Genomic DNA, 20,478 nt, shown 5'->3' with positions numbered 1-20,478 from the left:
CTGTGCTCCGCAACGGGAGAGGCCACAGCAGTGAGAGGCCCGCGTACCACAAAAAAAAAAAAAAAAAAAAAAGAAGTGTCCACGGAGAAGAGGTGCTGGTGCCTTATCGAGAAAGTAAGAGAAACAGAAGACAAAGTTTCTGACTTAGGGTTGTTTACGTTCTCAACAACTTCAGAGAGAGTTTAGGGAACATTAGAAAGATTGGAAAGGATAAGGAAGGAGACCACAAGGGATTTCTGTTTCTAACGACATCTGGAAAAAGAGAAGCAAAATGTTTATGTTGCTGAAACAAAATTTTGGTATTGGGTGGAAAAATCAAATTGAGAAGATCTGGCTAAGAGAAACAGGATCCAATCTACAGATGATCTAGACTCATTATTACTTCCTTATGAGCTTAACTTGGAATCATAATGAACACCTGAGAGAAAAGCAAATTCCTCTTCAGGCATATTTGAAACACAGAAGTTAGCTGCAGATTGAAGTGGGACAGGGAAAATGAATTCTAAAAAAGAAAAGTTCCCTTAAGGTTTTGGCAGATTCTGATCCAGAACCATAAAAATGCCCATATGAAATCCAAAGCTTTGGCTAAAACACATCTGCACACTGAATACACCAAGTTGTCAATAAATGCCTGTACATTTCTCAACAGTATCAGGGGTTGGGCTGAATTAACCATCTAGGTAATTTTTGTGCCAAGTATGAATACATTTCAAAAAGGAAAGAAAAAATAAAACTCATTTCATTTGTTCTTCATTCCAGGAACAACTGTCTACAAAAGCTAAACTCCCCCACCCCGCCCCCAAAAAGTGTGCTTCTTGAATTTACCCAGGAGTCTTTTGAATAAAAATAATCCTGTGTCTCAGCTGGTAAATTCTATTCTGATAAGGCAAGTAAATACATGTAATTATAAAGTTACAATTCTCAAAGAGGAGAGTAATCCTTCCCTTATCCACTGGTAAAACAGCTTATAATTATTATACAGCTGATAACAAAGATTTGTCCACAAAATCCCACTAAATCAACAAGCCTGATTTGATTGATTAAACCTTCTAACATCAGGACATTTCTAATAGACCGTGTGCAGCAATAGAGTCTTTAAAATGTGGGCCACAAATTGGTGAGACTGACGGCAAGGAACTTGGCTCTTCTGAATGGCCACAGAACAGCCAAGAGAGGCCACCTGCTTTATTTATAGGAAACAGATACTAAACTAGTAACAAATCACAATATTGGGCTTTTGAAATACTTGTTATCTTGGTCATTAAAAATCTCACATTTATTCAGACTATACAGCCATGTGTCAGATTATCAAAAACTTAGAAAGCAGCTAATAGATCTTAGCAATAGTAATTATTTATTATTAATTCAGACTCAGGTAAGGTTTTTCTCCCACACTTAGTTTTTACATGTCACTCAGTTTTTCATAGATGCTGGGTTGGTGGACACCCCTGCTCACCTCTGCTAACTTTTACTAGCTAGGCAATAGTGGGTGTTCTGGGAATGTGAACCAATTTTAATATTAATAGAAATAAAGTTAATTTTGAAGTTTATTGGCTAAAACAAAGTATAGTGTCAAGTTAAACACAAACTATCACTAGAATTGTTCAAAATATTCCTGCTTCTTTGTATCACTTTGTCTTTCTCTGTCACCACCGACAATGAAGAGTTTGCTCTGTTTAGAAAAACAGAGGGAACTAAATCATACTCTAAGGTTGGGTAAACTATAATTGAATGAAGAGAGATTTGTGAGAGGAGCAGAATTTATGCTCTGACCCAGAGGAAAGCAAATGAAAAATTTACATTGAGTCTAAGAGAAATTCCTCAGAGAGTCCTGTAGTTAGCAACTTTTTCCCCACTGGAAGCACTAAGAACAAGACTTTCTGTGACAGGACACTTTGGGTTTTGACTGGTTTCTCATTTTAACTGAGCTGTACTGCAGGGGAACAATTTCCAATGCAGTGAGTCCGGAGTGTGGTTTACTGGGCCCTTCAAAATGAGGGTGACATCCATTTGTCTGTCATACTTCTCTTTGGATCTTCCCCTGATTTCCCACATCTCTGCCTCCACACAGATTCCATCTGATGTTATAGCTTCATCTCAAACAAAGCATGACTAGGTCCTAGTGTCATCCTCTCCCAGTCGCTCTATATAGTTTCCACCTTTGACTTTCCCAAGTCCATCAACTGTGCCATCCTCCTCCTGGTCATAGATTTAAACCATAGCTCCCCACTTTGTCTCATCTCTTTTTCTATCTCTGCTCTTGTTCCTACTCACTTTTACCTCTATGCGGCAAATCTGCTTGGGTTTTAGGTTCTACCTAATACTGCAGATTCTGGCTACTAACCTGATTGCCCTACTCAGTTCTTTTCACCCATAACATGTTGCTGCAAAACCGTTACTTTCTACAGGACAGCCTCCTGGTCTCCTCACGTCCTGGCTTGCAGTCTTTGCCACTGTTATGATCCCAGTACCAAGTCCCAAATATGGAACAGATCTGATGACTTGCTTCTGATCCTTTACTAAATTTCCTCCTTCTTCCTTTTTTCCAATGATTCAAATCTTACTTATTTCCATGTTCAGCTTGGAAATTCTCCTTTTATAATATTTCGTTGCTAACTCACATCTGTAAATGTACTATAATTATAGTTGTCAATATTGAGTAAGCTTTAAAAAAGGGTATGCCATATTCAATATCCTGTGATAAACCATAATGGAAAAGAATATGAAGAAGAATATATATACATAGTAGAAATTAACACGACATTGTAAATCAACTATACTTCAATAAAATCAATTAAAAAATAAAATAAAGGGTATGCTAATAAACGGGGGCTGAGCTACCACAGGCACAACTTAAAGGACACAAATGTAGTCCCTTGGCATAAAGAGCACAGAGGTTGGTTTGTATTTAGTTTCCTTTACACGATCTTTATGGATAATGAGATCTACAAATTTCTGTATTTTGTTATCTATGATCAGAGCCAAGAGTAGAGTTAGAGCAGAATTCTTCCATTTTCCCTTGTTTATTAGGCAGGACCAATAGAATTTTGGGATAGGTCTTATCTTGGTGTGGGGCAGCCGTGTTCCCAGGAATCACACATATGGCTATTAGTGAGTGTCCCTGGTATGACCATGTTGAGCGTGAGAGCCTTGTATCTATCTAAGGTCATTTATCACATTAGATGCAACTTCCACAACAGAAAGAAAAGAATACCACTGAAGACTGGACATGTGAAAAGTTCTCTGGCTTTTCCTCTATTGATAAAGGTCTTAGGTGCTTCTTATAGGATAGCAGCTATTATCGTGAAAGGAGGCGAGTGGCAGAAAAGGTCACCTACACATTTTTAGGCTACATAAATTTGGGGCCCAGTATCCTCTTTGAGCTCATCTTCAATTCTCCTTGATAGGGTGGACATCGTAAGGTATCAACATTTCCACAAGCCAGACTAGTGGTTATCTGGGATGCCCCAATGGCTATTGCTACTAAGAGAGAAGCAGATTCTCTTCAGGCAAACACCGGTTAACATTTTATATATATTACTTTGTATTGCTGATTTTTTTTGTTTTATTTCCCCAGTTATTTAGTAACTGACATCATTTCTTATATTTCTAAGCATCCTCCTTAATGTCTAAAGCTCAATGGCTTACACATAGTGTTTATCATATTAATTAATTAAAAAAACACAGGCATATATCTTGGAAATGTTTTAATTTAAATGATACAAATCTAAAAAAAAAAAAATACAACCTGTCTAACAGACTTAGACATTTCAAAGCTTCTTCCTAGTAGCTCAGATAGACCTTTGATATAGTCAATACTATATTGTTAAGGGAGATAATCATAGATGTGGTAGTTTGCACATTTCAGCATGTATACCATCCTGCTACATATGGTAAGTGTACATTAAATGATGGGGATCATTTATTACTTCTGGAATAATAAGCACAGTGTGAAAATAAGAGAAGTGCTCCTTTTAATCTTTTGGGAAAAATTAAAAGTGAGGTAACTTTCTTTTCTAGGAGTATACTACAAGCTAATATTATAACTAAGGGTCTCTGCTGACAACAGAGTTACAGGGAGGATCACTAGACAGAATAAGTCCACCATAGCACGTGCTAGTTTCTAGTCATTTCCAAGTGATACACACTAGTATGATTTGCTTATGGAGACCCGCTCCCCTTTCAGAACAGAAGAAGAGATAACTTCTTACAACCTGAGGCTCACTGGTCACTTTGACCCTGAAAACAGTCTGAGATCAACATTTTAATCAGAGTTATATACCTACATTGATGAACCCATCAACTCCTTGATGAATTTTCTTTACAGTGCAGCCTTACCATTTTTCTTTCACTGAAATTATTTTTAATTGGATCAATTATGTTGCATTTACATTTTTAAGAACTTTTAATTCAATCATATGTTTTAATGTCCATATTAAACTTTGGCAACTGGAGCCCCTCCTATTTTCATTTTTCTTTTGTGATCATTACTTCTATTAAGTCCATATGGTGCACATCTAAGTTTGTAAGGTGGAGAATCTCAGGGAGGCAGAGAGTGAGAGAAGAAAGAGATACAAAGAAAGAAGCAAACAGAGAAAAATGGACTGCAGCTGTTCTGGAGGCTTGACTTCAAAGGAAGACGGGGCTACACAGTAGGGTCAAAATATCCCTAGACTTTATCTTGAGGAGAAGGACTCTAGGGAATAACGGCACCAGCATGCTAATTGGAGAAATCAAGCTGTCCCCAAAATGATACTCCAGAAGTCTATGCAAGGGGCTGCTTGATCACTGTAATCTGAATCTGTTGACGATGTGGACAGGACTTTTGCATAGTTTTCATATTAAACTGTCTATTTTCACTTCTCTACTATAGTGGTTCTCCAAGTGTGGCTTACAGAACCCTGGGGGAGGTCCCTGATGTAAGAACTACTTTTAAAGTAGTAGTAGTAGTAGTAGTGGTGGTAGTAGTAGTAGTAATAATAATCTGCCCTGATGAAGCAAAAGTAATTGTGGGTAAAACTGTGGGCATGTGACCATGGGATCAAGCAGCATGAATCTGTAATAGTTATTCATGTTATTTTTCACCACCTCACATTCGCAAGGAAAAGTTGCCACTTTCAAGTAAGAATGTTCGTAATGAACAGTAAAAAATACAATAAAAATTAATTGTATTAAATCTCAACCCTTGAGTACACATATTTCTAATATTCTGTGTGATCAAATGGGAAGTATACAAAAGGCACTCTGCTGCATACTGAACTATGATGGTTGTTCTGAGGCAAAGTACTTGTATAACTGTTTGAGAAGCGAGCTAAACCACCCACTTTTCCACGGAAGAGTGAAGAACACACTATGGTTGTTCAGACTTAGACACCTGGCAGACATGTTCTCAAAAATGAGTGAAGTAAGTCTGCCACTTCAAGGACAACAGCTTAGCATTCTGTGGATTATAAGAAAAATTTGTATTTTCAAATGAAAATCAGAATTCTGGAAAAATTGCATCTACCACCTTGACAGCTTCTCAAAACTTAGAAGCTTTTCTGATACTGGTGTTATATTAACAGATGTAAATTTTTTGATATTGTATGTTGAAATGTGTTAACCTTTGGAAGATCTGCATAATCCAAAATTTTCCATATGATTAAATCATGCACGTGTAAAATCCACTTACTGTGCAAGACAGACCGATAGATTTCAATATCACAGAGCATAAAAAGTTCATTGACTACAGGCTCTTTGGTGACACTAATGGTGGACTCTGGGAGGGCTCACACCAAGGAGTACCTCCCAGAACTTCTGCTCCAGTGCCCTTGTCCCTGTGGTGAGCCACAGCTGCTCCCTGCCTCTGCAGGAGACCCTCCAACACTAGCAGCCATGTGGCTGATGGTCTTGGTTCTCTGGCCGGGTGTCAGGCCTGAGCCTCTGAGGTGGGAGAGTTGAGTTCAGGACATTGGTCCAACAGAGACCCACCCCCCCCGGCCCCTCGTAATATCAACTGGCGAGAGCTCTCCCAGAGATCTCTGTCTCAACGCTAAGACCCAGCTCCACTCAACAACGAGCAGTAAGCTCCAGTGCTGGACACCTGATACCAAACAACTAGCAAGACAGGAACACAACACCACCCATTAGCAGAGAGAATGCCTAAAAACATAATAGGTTCACAGACAGCCCAAAACACACCACCAGACGCAGTCCTGCCCACCACAAAGACAAGATCCAACCTAATCCACCAGAACTCAGGCACCAGTCCCCTCCACCAGGAGGCCTACACAACCCACTGAACCAACCTTACCCACTGGGGGCAGACACCAAAAACAACAGGCACTACAAACCTGCAGCCTGTGAAAAAGAGACCCCAAACACAGCAAGTTAAGCAAAATCAGAAGACAGAGAAAAACACAGCAGATGAAGGGGCAAGGTAAAAACCCACCAGACCAAACAAAAGAAGAGGAAATAGGTAGCCTACCTGAAAAAGAATTCAGAGTAATGATGGTAAACATGATCCAAAATCTTGGAAATAGAATGGAGAAAATATAAGAAACGTTTAACAAGGACCTAGAAGAACTAAAGAGCAAACAAACAATGATGAACAACATAATAAATGAAAATTAAAATTCTCTAGAAGGAATCAGTAGCAGAATACTGAGGCAGAAGAACGGATAAGTGACCTGGAAGATAAAACAGTGGAAATAACTACGACAGGGCAGAATAAAGAAAAAAGAATGAAAAGAATTGAGGACAGTCTCAGAGACCTCTGGGACAACATTAAACGTACCAACATTCGAATTATAGGGGTCCCAGAAGAAGAAGAGAAAAATAAAGGGTCTGATAAAATATTTGAAGATATTATAGTAGAAAATTTCCCTAATATGGGAAAGGAAATGATCAATCAAGGCCAGGAAGCACAGAGAGTCGCAAACAGGATAAATCCAAGGAGAAACACGCCAAGACAAATATTAATCAAAATATCAAAAATTAAATACACAGAAAAAATATTAAAAGCAGCAAGGGAAAAGCAACAAATAACATACAAGGGAATCCCCATAAGAGTAACAGCTGATCTTTCAGCAGAAACTCTGCAAGCCAGAAGAGAGTGGCAGGAGATATTTAAAGTGATGAAAGGGAAAAACCTGTAACCATGATTACTCTACCCAACAAGGATCTCATTCCGATTCGACAGAGAAATTAAAACCTTTACAGAGAAGCAAAACCTAAGAGAATTCATTACCACCAAACCAGCTTTATAACAAATGCTAAAGGAACTTCTCTAGGTAGGAAACACAAGAGAAGGAAAAGACCTACAATAACAAACCCAAAACAATTAAGAAAATGGGAATAGGAACATACATATCGATAACCACCTTAAATGTAAATGGATTCAATGCTCCAACCAAAAGACACAGACTGGCTGAATGGATACAAAAACAAGACCTGTATATATGCTGTCTACAAGAGACCCAATTCAGACCTAGGGACACACAAAGACTGAAAGTGAAGGGATGGAAAAAAGATATTCCATGCAAATGGAAATCAAAAGAAAGCTGGAGGAGCAATTCTCATATCAGACAAAACAGACTTTAAAATAAAGACTATTACAAGAGACAAAGAAGGACACTACATAATGATCAAGGGATCAATCCAAGAAGATATAACAATTGTAAATATGTATGCACCCAACATACGAGCACCTCAATACATAAGGCAAATGCTAACAGCCATAAAAGGAGAAACTGACAGTAACGCAATCATAGTAGGGGACTTTAACATCCCACTTTCACCAATGGACAGATCATCCAAAATGAAAATAAATAAGAAACACAAGCTTTAAATGACACATTAAACAACATGGACTTAACTGCTATTTATAGGACATTCCATCCAAAAAAAACAGAATACACTTTCTTCTCAAGTGCTCATGGAACATTCTCCAGGATAGATCGTATCTTGGGTCACATATCAAGCCTTGGTAAATTTAAGAAAACTGAAATTGTATCAAGTATCTTTTCTGACCACAACGCTATGGGACTAGATATCAACTACAGGAAAAGAACTATAAAAAATACAAACACATGGAGGCTAAACAATACATTACTAAATAACCAAGATATCACTGAAGAAACCAAAGAGGAAATCAAAAAATACCTACAAACAAATGACAATGAAAACATGATGGCCTAAAACCTATAGGATGCAGCAAAAGCAGTTATAAGAGGGAAGTTTATAGCAGTACCATCCTATCTCAGGAAACAAGAAACATCTCAAATAAACAACCTTACACCTAAAGCAATCAGAGTAAGAACAAAAAAACCTGAAAGTTAGCAGAAGAAATCATAAAGATCAGATCAGAAATAAATGAAAAAGAAATGAAGGAAACAATAGCAAAGATCAATAAAACTAAAAGCTGGTTCTTTGAGAAGATAAAAATGATAAACCATTAGCCAGACTCATCAAGAGAAAAAGGGAAAACACTCAAATCAATAGAATTAGAAAAGAAAAAGGAGAAGTAACAATTGACACTGCAGAAATACAAAGGGTCATGAGAGATTACTAACTATATGCCAATGAAATGGACAATCTGGAAGAAAGAGACAAATTCTTAGCAAAGCACAACCTTCCAAGACTGAACCAGGAAGAAAAAGAAAATATAAACAGACCAATCACAAGCACTGAAATTGAAACTGTGATTAAAAATCTTCCAATACACAAAAGCACAGGACCAGATGGCTTCACAGGTGAATTCTATCAAACATTTAGAGAAGAGCTAACATGTGTCCTTCTCAAACTCTTCCAAAATATAGCAGAGGGAGGAACTCTCCCAAACTCATTCTACAAGGCCACCATCACCCTGATACCAAAACCAGAGAAAGATGTCACACACACAAAAAAAACTACAGGCCAATATCACTAATGAATATAGATGCAAAAATCCTCAACAAAATACTAGCAAACAGAATCCAACAACACATTAAAAGGATCATGCACCATGATCAAGTGGGGTTTATCCCAGAAATGCAAGGTTTCTTCAATATAGGCAAATCAATCAATGTGGCACACCATATTAACAAATTGAAGGAGAAAAACCATATCATCATCTCAAAAGATGCAGAAAAAGCTTTCAACAAAATTCAACACCCGTTTATGATAAAAACCCTCCAGAAAGTAGGCACAGAGGGGACTTACCTCAACATAATAAAGGTGATATATGACAAACCCACAGCAAACATCATTCTCAATGGTGAAAAACTGAAAGCATTTCCATGAAGATCAGGAACAAGACAAGGTTTCCCACTCTCACCACTATTATTCAACATAGTTTTGGAAGTTTTAGCCACAGCAATCAGAGAAGAAAAAGAAATAAAAGGAAGCCAAATCAGAAAAGAAGAAATAAAACTGTCACTGTTTGCAGATGACATGATACTAAAAACAGAGAATCCTAAAGATGCTACCAGAAAACTGCTAGAGCTAATCAATGAATTTGGTAAAGCAGCAGGACACAAAATTAATGCACAGAAATCTCTTGCATTCCTATATACTAATGCTGAAAAATCTGAAAGAGAAATTAAGAAAACACTCTCATTTACCATTGCAGCAAAAGAATAAAATACCTAGGAATAAACCTACCTAAGGAGACAGAAGACCTGTATGCAGAAAACTATAAGACACTGATGAAAGAAATTAAATATACTACAAACAGATAGAGAGATATACCATGTTCTTGGATTGGAAGAATCAACATTGTGAAAATGACTATACTACCCAAAGCAATCTATAGATTCAATGCAACCTCTATCAAAATACCAATGGCACTTTTCACAGAACTAGAACAAAAAACTTCACACTTTGTATGGAAACACGAAAGACCCCGAGTAGTCAAAGCAATCTTGAGAAAGAAAAAGGGAGCTGGAGGATTCAGGCTCCCTGCCTTCAGACTATATTACAAAGCTACAGTAATCAAGACAGTATGGTACTGGCACAAAAACAGAAATATAGATCAATGGAACACGATAGAAAGCCCAGACATAAACCTACGCACTTATTTTTGATAAAGGAGGCAAGAATATACCATGGAGAAAAGACAGCTTCTTCAATAAGTTGTGCTGGGAAAACTGGACAGCTACATGTAAAAGAATGAAATTACAACACTCCCTAACACCATACACAAAAATAAACTCAAAATGGATTAAAGACCTAAATGTAAGGCCAGACACTATAAAACTCTTAAGGAAAACACAGGCAGAACACTCTATGACATAAATCACAGCAAGATCCTTTTTGACCCACCTCCTAGAGAAGTGGAAATAAAAACAAAAATAAAGAAATGGGATCTAATGAAACTTAAAAGCTTTTGCACAGCAAAGGAAACCATAAACAAGACGAAAAGACAATGCTCAGATTGGGAGAAAATATTTGCAAACGAAGCAACTGACAAAGGATTAATCTCCAAAATATACAAGCAGCTCATGCAGCTCAATATCAAAAAAACAAACAACCCAATCCAAAAATGGGCAGAAGATCTAAACAGACATTTCTCCAAAGAAGATATACAGATTGCCAACAAACATATTAAAGGATGCTCAACATCACTAATCATTAGAGAAATGCAAATCAAAACTACAATGAGGTATCACCTCACACTGGTCACAATGGCCATTATCAAAAAACCTACAAACAATAAATGCTGGAGACTGTGTGGAGAAAAGGGAACCCTCTTGCACTGTTGGTGGGAATGTAAATTGATGCAGCCACTATGGAGAACAGTATGGAGGTTCCTTAAAAAACTAAAAATAGAACTACCATATGACCCAGCAATCCCACTACTGGGCATATACCCCTAGAAAACCGTAATTCAAAAACACTCAAGTACCACAATGTTCGTTGCAGATCTATTTACAATAGCCATGATATGGAAGCAACCTCAGTGTCCATTGACAGATGAATGGATAAAGAAGATGTGGCACATGTATACAATGGAATATTACTCAGCCATAAAAAGAAACAAAATTGAGTTATTTGTAGTGAGGTGGATGGACCTAGAGTCTGTCATACAGAGTGAATTAAGTCAGAAAGAGAAAAACAAATACCATATGCTAACACATATATATGGAATCTATAAAAAAAAAAGGAAAAAATGGTTCTGAAGAACCTAGGGGAAGGACAGGAATAACGACGCAGATGTAGAGAATGGACTTGAGGACACAGGAGGGGGAAGGGTAATCTGGGACAAAGTGAGAGAGTGGCATGGACATACATGCACTACCAAATGTAAAACAGATAGCTAGTGGGAAGCAGCCACATAGCACAGGGAGATCAGCTCGGTGGTTTTTGACCACCTAGAGGGGTGGGATAGGGAGGGTGTGAGGGAGACGCAAGAGGGAGGGGATTTGGGGATATACGTATACGTATTAGTTGATTCACTTTGTTATACAGCAGAAACTAACACACCATTGTAAAGCAATTGTACTCCAATAAAGATGTTAAAAATAAACAAATAAATAATTTTTAAAAATTCAAAAAAAAAAGTTCGTTGAAATAATTTCAGATTCTATGTTAAAATCTATCTGTAATAAAGACACTGCTACAGGTTTTAGTGTAGTATCAAAGAATAATATTCAGAATTATATGAAATGATTATTAAAAACTGCTGTGTTTTCCAGATACATAGCTCTATGAGGCCAGATTTTCTTCATATACTTCCACCAAAGCAGCATATTGCAACAGATCTGTTGCAAAAGCAAATATTAAGCTAGATATTGAAGGGATTTGCAAAGCCATAAAACAGTGCTACTATTCTTACTAAAATTTTTAAAAGATACATTTAATTCTTCATAAATTATATAGTTTATATACTTACATGTAAAATATATAATACAAAAATTAAAAGTTTATTATTTAAAAAGTGAGTATTTAAAAAGTTCCAAGTAGTTATTCCTCTTACCAGATTAATTTATTAATCAGTTAAATAATTAATAAATATCGACAGTTATAACCCAAAATAAACAAGAGATCTTTGGGGTTCTCCAGTTTAACAAGTAGGGAGGCCTCAGACCAAAAAGTTTGAGAACCCTTGGCGTCCCATGATGAAAAATTCCTGGAGCAGCATTTCTAAGAGTGTTTTTCCCAGAACACTAATCTCATGATATGATTCATAATAAAAGGGCTCCACCCTGGAATATGTTTGGAAAATTTGGAGACTCATAACATGTGCCATTCTTGGAGAGCTGCAATGCAGATTAAAAGCTCAGAGAAGTACTGCATTTGCTTCATCTTATGTAATCCAGTGTTTCCTAATGTTTGTCTCAGGAAGTTTGTGAATGCAGAACATGCTGGTCACCTGATCCTGAAGAAGGTGGGTACTGGCACTGTGGAAATCTACAGTAACTTACCTTCAAGCCGGACCACCAGCGGCACCTTGAGTTCCAGCTCCCGGCAGGCTCTGGTGATCCCATTGGCAATAATGGCACAGTTGACGATTCCGCCAAAAATATTGACTAGGATGGCTTCAACCTGAAATAAAAAATAGGAAGGTGCCCATCAAAATGCTGACAGTCAACATTCCCCCAAATAATTGGCTAAACAACAGAGACAATTAAAATAATCATCTTTAAAAAAAACAGAATAGGAACTATAAAACAAGACCCAGAAAATGTTGAAGTTAAAATTTAGTATTTAATTAATAAATATCAATATATAACATTACCATATTAACCCAGATTATCCTATCAATCACTTCTCTGAATTCAAAATGAATTCAGTCACCACTCATTTCTTATACACTGTCTTCTGCTGTGTTTTATATTGGGCTGGCCAGAAAGTTCGTTTGGGTTTTTCTGTAAGATGTAACATATGTTAAGATGTAATGGATGTTATTTATGCATAGTGACATTTAAAATTTCATGTAGTTACGTCTTTTCCCTCCATGGCTTATACTTGAATTTTTACCTGTCCTGGTACCTCATAAAATATTTCAAAACTAGTAACATTAATTATTTGTTGTTTTGTATTATTAGGTAAAAATTCCAATTTTTCTATGCTTCCTTAATACCTCTTTGATATGCTAGAGGTATATTCTCAAAAGTCAGAGATAGCTTAATTATCTTAATGACCTTTTTGATTAAAAAAAAGACCCCCAAATAAAAAGATACAAGCTCACACTACAAGGATATAAGAAAAGTCAAGCCACTGACTAGAATTTTTCAGAAATGTAAATTTAAACCCATCATGTTAACCTGCTTATACATATTCCATACTAAAAGGCATGTGGGCCAAAAAAATTGTACTTGCCCTGACTTGATAAATAGTTGTAAGAAAATCCTGTATAATTAACATGAAGAACGAGATAATGAAGAGAATTCATTACCTAGATTAATTGATAACACCCACAGATAACGGCTATTCATCAAGCTGGAGGCATCAAAATTCCAACAACGGAGTCACAATTAAATTATGCTACACTAATTGCAAAGCATATATGTGTGTGCTGCATGCCATTTTTAAATCCCATTATTTCAATATGCTAAATTAACTACACAAAATATATGAGAAAAGGATACCTTACATTTGTTCAGCACTTAACTCTTTAAAAAGTGCCATTACATGAACCCTCATTTTTAATTTTGATCCCTGCATTACAGTACAGTAAGTACAGTGATGGTTAGCCCCCTATAGCTGATAAAGCCATTCAGAAAATTCACATGATGTGTCCCAGTGTTACATAGCTAACAAGTAGCAGTGGTAAGGCTCAAAGTCAGGCTCTAGATTGCCTACTGATTCTTCATTCATGCCAGCTGCTAGAGCTGGAATCTTGGGCAAGGGCCCCACCCTGCCTCGAACGTGGTTTCCTCACCTATAAAATGGGAATAATAGTACCTAGTCCATAAAGTTGTTGAAAGGCCTAAATAAGACGTGTGAGATGCTTATTACATGCCTGTAAGGTACCTAATGGATATTTATACGTGCATTTATTTCAACAAGCTATGGTGAAAGTGGACAGGTTACCTAGACAGCAAGTATAAGAAGAAAACCTTTCAGTAGACTGCAGCTATGTTGAATTTGAATGTAACAGAAACAGAAACTTATTGAAGTTCAGTAAAAAGGTAATGTTTTAAGAATAAAATAAATGAGCAATATTTTCCAAACCAATTAGACACTGGAGCTACTCCCAAAAAAGAAATCTCCCATTACCATTCACAGCAGGCTGACTGGTAAGCAGAAGCTTGCTTTCTAATGATGGCTATTAAATGCTGTTAGTATTGAGGCCTGGTACAGCAGTAGTTTTCAAATAGCTGTGGGATGGAGAGGAGCTTGCCAGAACAATGGAAGACGAAAACCACTCAAGAGCAATAATGACTCCACAGGGTCCAAGAGAGAAACTCAGAAAGAGCTGAGGCTCATTCAGTTTTTGTAGAAGAACTAAGCTTTCTAGTAAAGTACACAGTGGCTCCTCTATACCTCTGCCATGGTGCAACCTGCACATTCCTTAGGGATGAGTTCAGATGTCAACAACTTCTCAGTGAAGCTTTTCTGTGTCATCAAGTTAGGGTGAATTATTCTCTTTAATCCATCTAAAACAGTATGACTGTTCTATAGAGTAGGCACACCACACACAGCAAACATATGTGAAGTCATCCACATAGGCAGGAGTGAGGCACAAGAGGCAGGAAGATGCCCCTGGCCCTGTGATCCAATGCTTCTCAGTAGATGTATACCCTGGAGCAAGAGTCAGGTATGAGCTGTGATTCTGGTATTGCCTCATTTAGTATCACTTCCCATGAGTCCTTCATGTCAGTTATCTCACTGTGTTTAACAAGCATCTGACAAATACAGATACTCTTCAAACAACAATGTGTACCTAAAAGTGAGCCAACCACTTCAACTGGTACTGAACCCAAGGAAAAGCCCTCTTTTCCAATGGTGGATGAATAGGTGGCTTTGTTAGGTGTGCTGAAAAAAGGACAACTGTTCTCCAATGTAGTATATTCACCTCTCACAGCAAGGATCTTGCTGTGATTTATGTCATAGAGTGTTCTGCCTGTGTTTTCCTTAAGAGTTTTATAGTGTTGTATCCCAAGATACAACACCCTGGGTGGGTCACCTTTGCGCTCCTCTACAACAGGAGTTTTTTTTATAAGCAGCTAGCACAATCCATGACATAGTGTAATCACCTAATAAATAATGGTTTCAAGAGTGAATGAAATTAATTTCAATAGACACTTAATGGCCATCTCCCAAACCAGGCACAGAGTTTAGTGCTTGGGAGATGGAGATGAATAAGATGTCATCACTACCCTCAAAGAGTTCAAAGACAAGTTTGAGGCAGACCAGCAAACTGGCAATTACAATCCTGGCTCCTTAGTCTCACGGAGCTAAGACCAGGGCAACACTAGTGGTACAGACTGCTGTAGCGAAAGGGGCCTTTTGGAAGAAGTGATGTTCCAGGTGACAAAGAGAAAGAGCGAGCAGGAACTTGGGTAAAAGAGGGCAGCCAGGATGAAGGCAGAGCTGTCACCCAAGTTAGTTCATTCAGGACCTACAGGCTGAATGGGGAAGTAACCTGAGGAAATCCAGATGAGGTAAACAGTGGCAGGCACTAGAGGCCAGGGATGGGAACTTGGTTCTTTTGCCTTATTCCTTGCTTTCCCAGAGCTGGGTGAAGACAAGCTTTGAAAGTCTCCCTCAGGGGTAGAGGGGGAGTGATGGGAAAGGGAGACAGGGACAGAGAGAAGAGTGAATGCATGAGCAAACATGAGATGAGAAATACAGAGCAACCATCTGAGAGCACGAGAGACAGTGAGAAAGACCAGCAGTGAGAGAGGGAGCATAAGAGAATGTGACACAGAGACAGAGAGAGAGAGAGAGAGAGGGAGGAGAAAAAGAGTTTGATACTAACAAAGAGACACAGAAGTACACACGCTGTGTAGCTCAGGGACATGGGATCATTTAGGACATGTGGCGTATCACGGAGCACCAAGAGGAAATCACCACCAGGAGTGATGGGAAGACCCCACACCACCAGAGACAATGCCATTCTCTCCTCCTGTAAAGTAATTTGTTGCAGTCACGCACTTTAATGGAAATCTGATTTAAGGTTTCACTCTGGGCCAATTATTAACTACTGTAATCTGCAATCTCAAACTGAGAATGAAATTAAGACAGTTTGAAAATGAAAGCCTTGTGACATCATTATTATTACTTGGCACTTATAAAGCATGTCAAATTTTCAATGTGTGCCTCACGTGTTCATTTATTATTACAACCCCTAATTGCTGCTCCATGACAATACCAATAGAAACGTTTTAATAGTCTTTTTCTTCCCCCCCGGCAAAGGGCACATTTTTAAAAAGTCAGTGGTAGGTCTATTTACGAACCCGAAACTCTCCCAGAAGATTCCTGGGTGCTTTCAGGAGCAGGCTTTTCTACATTCTCAGCTGAGGATTACAAGGGCTGCTATTTACTGTTTCACAAAAGGAAAGATCATCTAGCAAGGCAGTTATGGAGCCAGATCCACTGCACAGGTCCCTGGACCCCAGACAGCTACTCCCAAGGAGGAGTCTGTGGTGGCAGCTGTTGGCAGCTGTGCAGGTGGCCGGGCAGTCCAAATGCAGGTTTTTCAAATGTCTGCGTGTATTTGGCTTTGCAAAATACACTCTGGCTGCAGATGTCAGTCCACAATTAAAAGTAAAGAATGAACTTCCAAAGAAGAAAAGCTACAGCCTTTGGTATTTATCAAGCTCCTCTCAACCCTAAATGAACAAACAAAAATCCCAACTAAAACCCTTTTTGGGGAACGTAATCCTTTTCAGAATCTAATGAACGTTAGGCAAGCTCAGTCAGATAAGTTCACACACACACAATTTTGGGACATAATTTTCGGTAAGTCCTCGACTAAGCTGCTTCTTTAGAATTTGGCCTCAAAGGCAGATAATGGCAAAGGGTAACTTGCAGCATATAGAGATAGCACAGGGGAATTGTGAACTCTTTGCAACTATTTACAGAATTTTGTTAGAATGTGCACTTTCCCCAGAAAAGTTCATAATCTTTAAGAATTGAAAGATTAACAATAATCACAAATACAACAATAGCTAATGTTTACTAGGTATCTATCAGGTGGTTGGCAGTATTCTTTTTTACATATATTAACACATTTAACACATAAGTAGTATATGAGATGGATATAATTTTTATCCCCATTTTACAGATAAGAAAACTGAGAGTACCAAAGATCTGGAGAATCACTGGGGCTACAGCTATACCATCAAATATCTTTTGGAGCCAGCAAACCTATTGAGGTCCCACAGTACGTACTTTGCTTAGTATTTTCCCATTCATTACCAGAGCGGATTCTGCCGTAAACATGTGAGGTAGGTAACACCTATCCCATTTTACAGATGAGAAAAGTGAAGCTCAGAGAGGTAAAAGTGACTTGTACCAAATTATGCAGCTAGTATGTGATCAGAATCAAAACTTCAGTTTTTTTTTTTTTTCTTTAAGGTTATCCTGACTCCTTTTAATGACAGGCAAATATTGACAGATTGCTGAATGAAACAATATATTCTTGAAAGCCTACTCTGTGCTAGGCACTCTTTTAACCATTGAGGCTGACAAGAAAGATTTTTCTAAAACAGACCAAAAAATGTTCTGCATCCATTATCTGAAATCGTAAACCATGATATCGGTTATGAAGGGGAGGGAGACTCTGGGTATTTTGAGATCATAGGACAGGACTCATGTTACACTGGGTGGTCAGGGAGGGCCTCGTGTACGCAGTGACATTTAGCGTAGGATCTGAAGGACAGACTAGAAGAGGCCAGGTAGAGTATGAGAGGAATGAAGAGTAAGTACTTTGAGACAAGAGAACACCATGGGCAAGGTCAAGGGGGCAGAAGAGAACTTGGTGCCTTTGAGAAACTGAACTGAACCTGGAGGAGTAACAGGAGGCTGGGGCTTGCAAAGTGAAGTGGTGGGAAATGAGATGGACCACAGCAGCAGGAACCAAATCAGTCTTACAGAGCAAATGCCATGAGTAGGGGATTGAAAAGCCTTTGATTTCTAGACACCTGTAAAGACTTCAGGGCATCTGGCAAGGAAACTATCATTTATTCAGCATCACCCACAGTACACTCACATTAAGTTTATAAGACAGGTTTTATAACCTCTATTTCATGGATAGACTGAGGCTCTGAGAGTTCAGGGGTTCTTAGCTATTAAGGAGTCATAGTTTCAACCAGGGTTTGTTTTACCATACCACACGCAGGGCTGTCTGGAACAGCTAGGTGATCATAGAGGCGCTGCTGACATACATGAGGGGTTAGCAAACTTGTTCTGTTAAGGGCTAGTCGGCTTTGAGGGCCAGTCTCTGTTCCAGCTACTCAACTCTGCTGTTGCAAAATTAGAGCGGTCACAGACAATATTTAAATGAATAAGCAGACTGTGTTTCAATAAAACTTTATTCGCATAAACAAGTGGGACGCCAGATTTTGCCCATGGGCCATAGTTTGCCACCCCCTGACACCGACACAATTTGACTGATGGCTATCCTCAAATTCAGTGCAACCATCACTCCTCCTTTGCATCATTTGATATTTCTTTGATAGTGAGTTTTCAGATTTTAAGTTCTCTTCCTTTGTTGGACCATTTTCTTGCTCTCACCAACAGCATTAATGTACCTAGGCTGTAGCGATGGCTGATTAAATAAATGTGTCCATTCCAACATGAATATCATTCCTTTGGAACAAACCTGTACCTTTAACAAGTTCATAAAATGACTTGAATGCCTTTGCTTTATTCTTTTTCTCTCCCTGACACTGGTTGGAAACGAACAAATAGAAAGACTTCAGCAATAAGCCTGCCATTTTGAAATGATTATTGCAAATAGTTAAGTACTATACTGCATTTAAAACACACTGTAGTGTATACATTAAGCATAGTAAGTGCAACTACTGGGTTTTGTCTGCTTCTTCCAGTTCAGGTTGCTAATTTAGTCCCAGTGCAGTAGGCACTGCTGATAAAAATCAAGCAAGCATGTTTACATTAGGCAAGATAAGGACTTTCTTTTAATCACAAGTTATTTTAATTCTGAAAGTTGTTGCTCTTATTTATGCATCTGTTTTTGTGGAACTGTTTTTCTCTTTTTTGTGGTTGTTTTTATTTTCCTGCTGAATTCTAATCATGTCTTCTAATCCATTGGCGGCCAACGAAGGAAAATAAATGGTGAAGGAAATTAGATGCAGCTTGGGAAATTGATGTTTGTATGCCTGGCTTTAATAAAAACACTCTGCTAAATTAGAGGGGAGTCTAAATGGATTCAGTCAATAAGGAAGTGATTCAGGTGAGGCGTTCAATCTTGGGATTTGCTGTAATCTTACAAATAAGCCGTCAGATCAGTCCTCTTGGGACCAGATTTGCCTTTTGCTGAAATCTGAGTGAGCTTCTACAGCTTGCTTTTCTACTTTCTGTTTATTCTTGAAGTTTGAAATTATTTTCTTTTGTATGAAATCAAGTCCTAGGATCCTTGGGTTAAAGCAAATGATGTCCAGATTTACAAATGATATGAGAACAGCAGTATTTCTTGAAAAACACCTGCCCACTCTGCCCTTTTAGTGTCTTCCAAGGAAGAAATGCTTTTAATGAGTAAACAATCCAACCTGAAAAGCTCAGAAAAGGAAATATCTTAAACATCACTCTTAATCCCAAACAACATTTCCGCATTTTTAATTAATCAAGATAAACACCCAACCATTTTATTCCAACTTTGGAATATCTATCTGTTATCCCAAAACTGATAGCATGGAAATGACATCTGATGGATGAACAATATTTTGTTGGAGAGCCAAGTTTCCATTAAGCTTGACCTCTGAGACCACCCAGGGTGAAACAAGGAAAATGTGTCTAAATCATCCTTGTTCTATTTACTTATTCCTGAATTCTTTACCATACGTGTATCCTGCAATCTTCTCATCACTAGAATAAGTAAAATGGTATGGAGGAGTAGCATTTATTGAATGTTAATTTTCCTAGGTGCTAAGAGTGATGAACTACAACCTTCCCTGGCAAGTAAGCTGAGACTCAAGGAGCTTAAATAAGTTGTCCAAGGGCACATAGATATTAAGCAGTGGAGTGAGGATTTGGACCAAGTCAGTCTTACTTCAAAGTCCATGGTCTTTCCACTCCCTCCTACTGTCTTTCAGTCACTTCTATGACTAATCAAGAGCCCCAGTTCTATTTTGGTTTATTTCCAAGCTTCAAGGGCACAGTCCTGAGTTCTATATTCTGCTGTCCAACTATTTCTTGTTTTCAAATCTCACTGCTCAATTAAGATGGACCAGAGGTAAGATATCTTTTGTAGTTTTGTGGACCAGTGGTTTTGGTTCTTTACAACCCAAAATGTTCCCTGTTTACTGATAAAACAGTTGTCCAGAGTTTGTGGTTTGCAATCCCTACTTAGATAGGACTATGGAGGGGTCATGATGCTATAAGAGCGAG

General features: G+C 38.2%; 1 protein-coding gene across 7 annotated transcripts in view; it reads right to left on the bottom strand.

Moving 5' to 3' along the window:
- Positions 1 to 20,478, bottom strand: part of SUCLG2 (succinate-CoA ligase GDP-forming subunit beta) — a 337,575-nt gene that overhangs the window by 88,846 nt on the left and 228,251 nt on the right. For all 7 annotated transcript variants that reach the window (XM_033424868.2, XM_049715818.1, XM_049715817.1 and 4 more), the window contains one exon: positions 12,384 to 12,504. In XM_033424868.2, coding sequence (XP_033280759.1) covers positions 12,384 to 12,504 — 121 coding nt within the window. The remainder of the gene's footprint in view (positions 1 to 12,383; positions 12,505 to 20,478) is intronic.

This window comes from Orcinus orca, chromosome 10 (assembly GCF_937001465.1).
Source record: "Orcinus orca chromosome 10, mOrcOrc1.1, whole genome shotgun sequence".
Taxonomy (NCBI): Eukaryota; Metazoa; Chordata; class Mammalia; order Artiodactyla; family Delphinidae; genus Orcinus; species Orcinus orca.
Note: the sequence above shows the minus strand (reverse complement) of the source record. Positions and strands in the feature narration are given on the sequence as shown.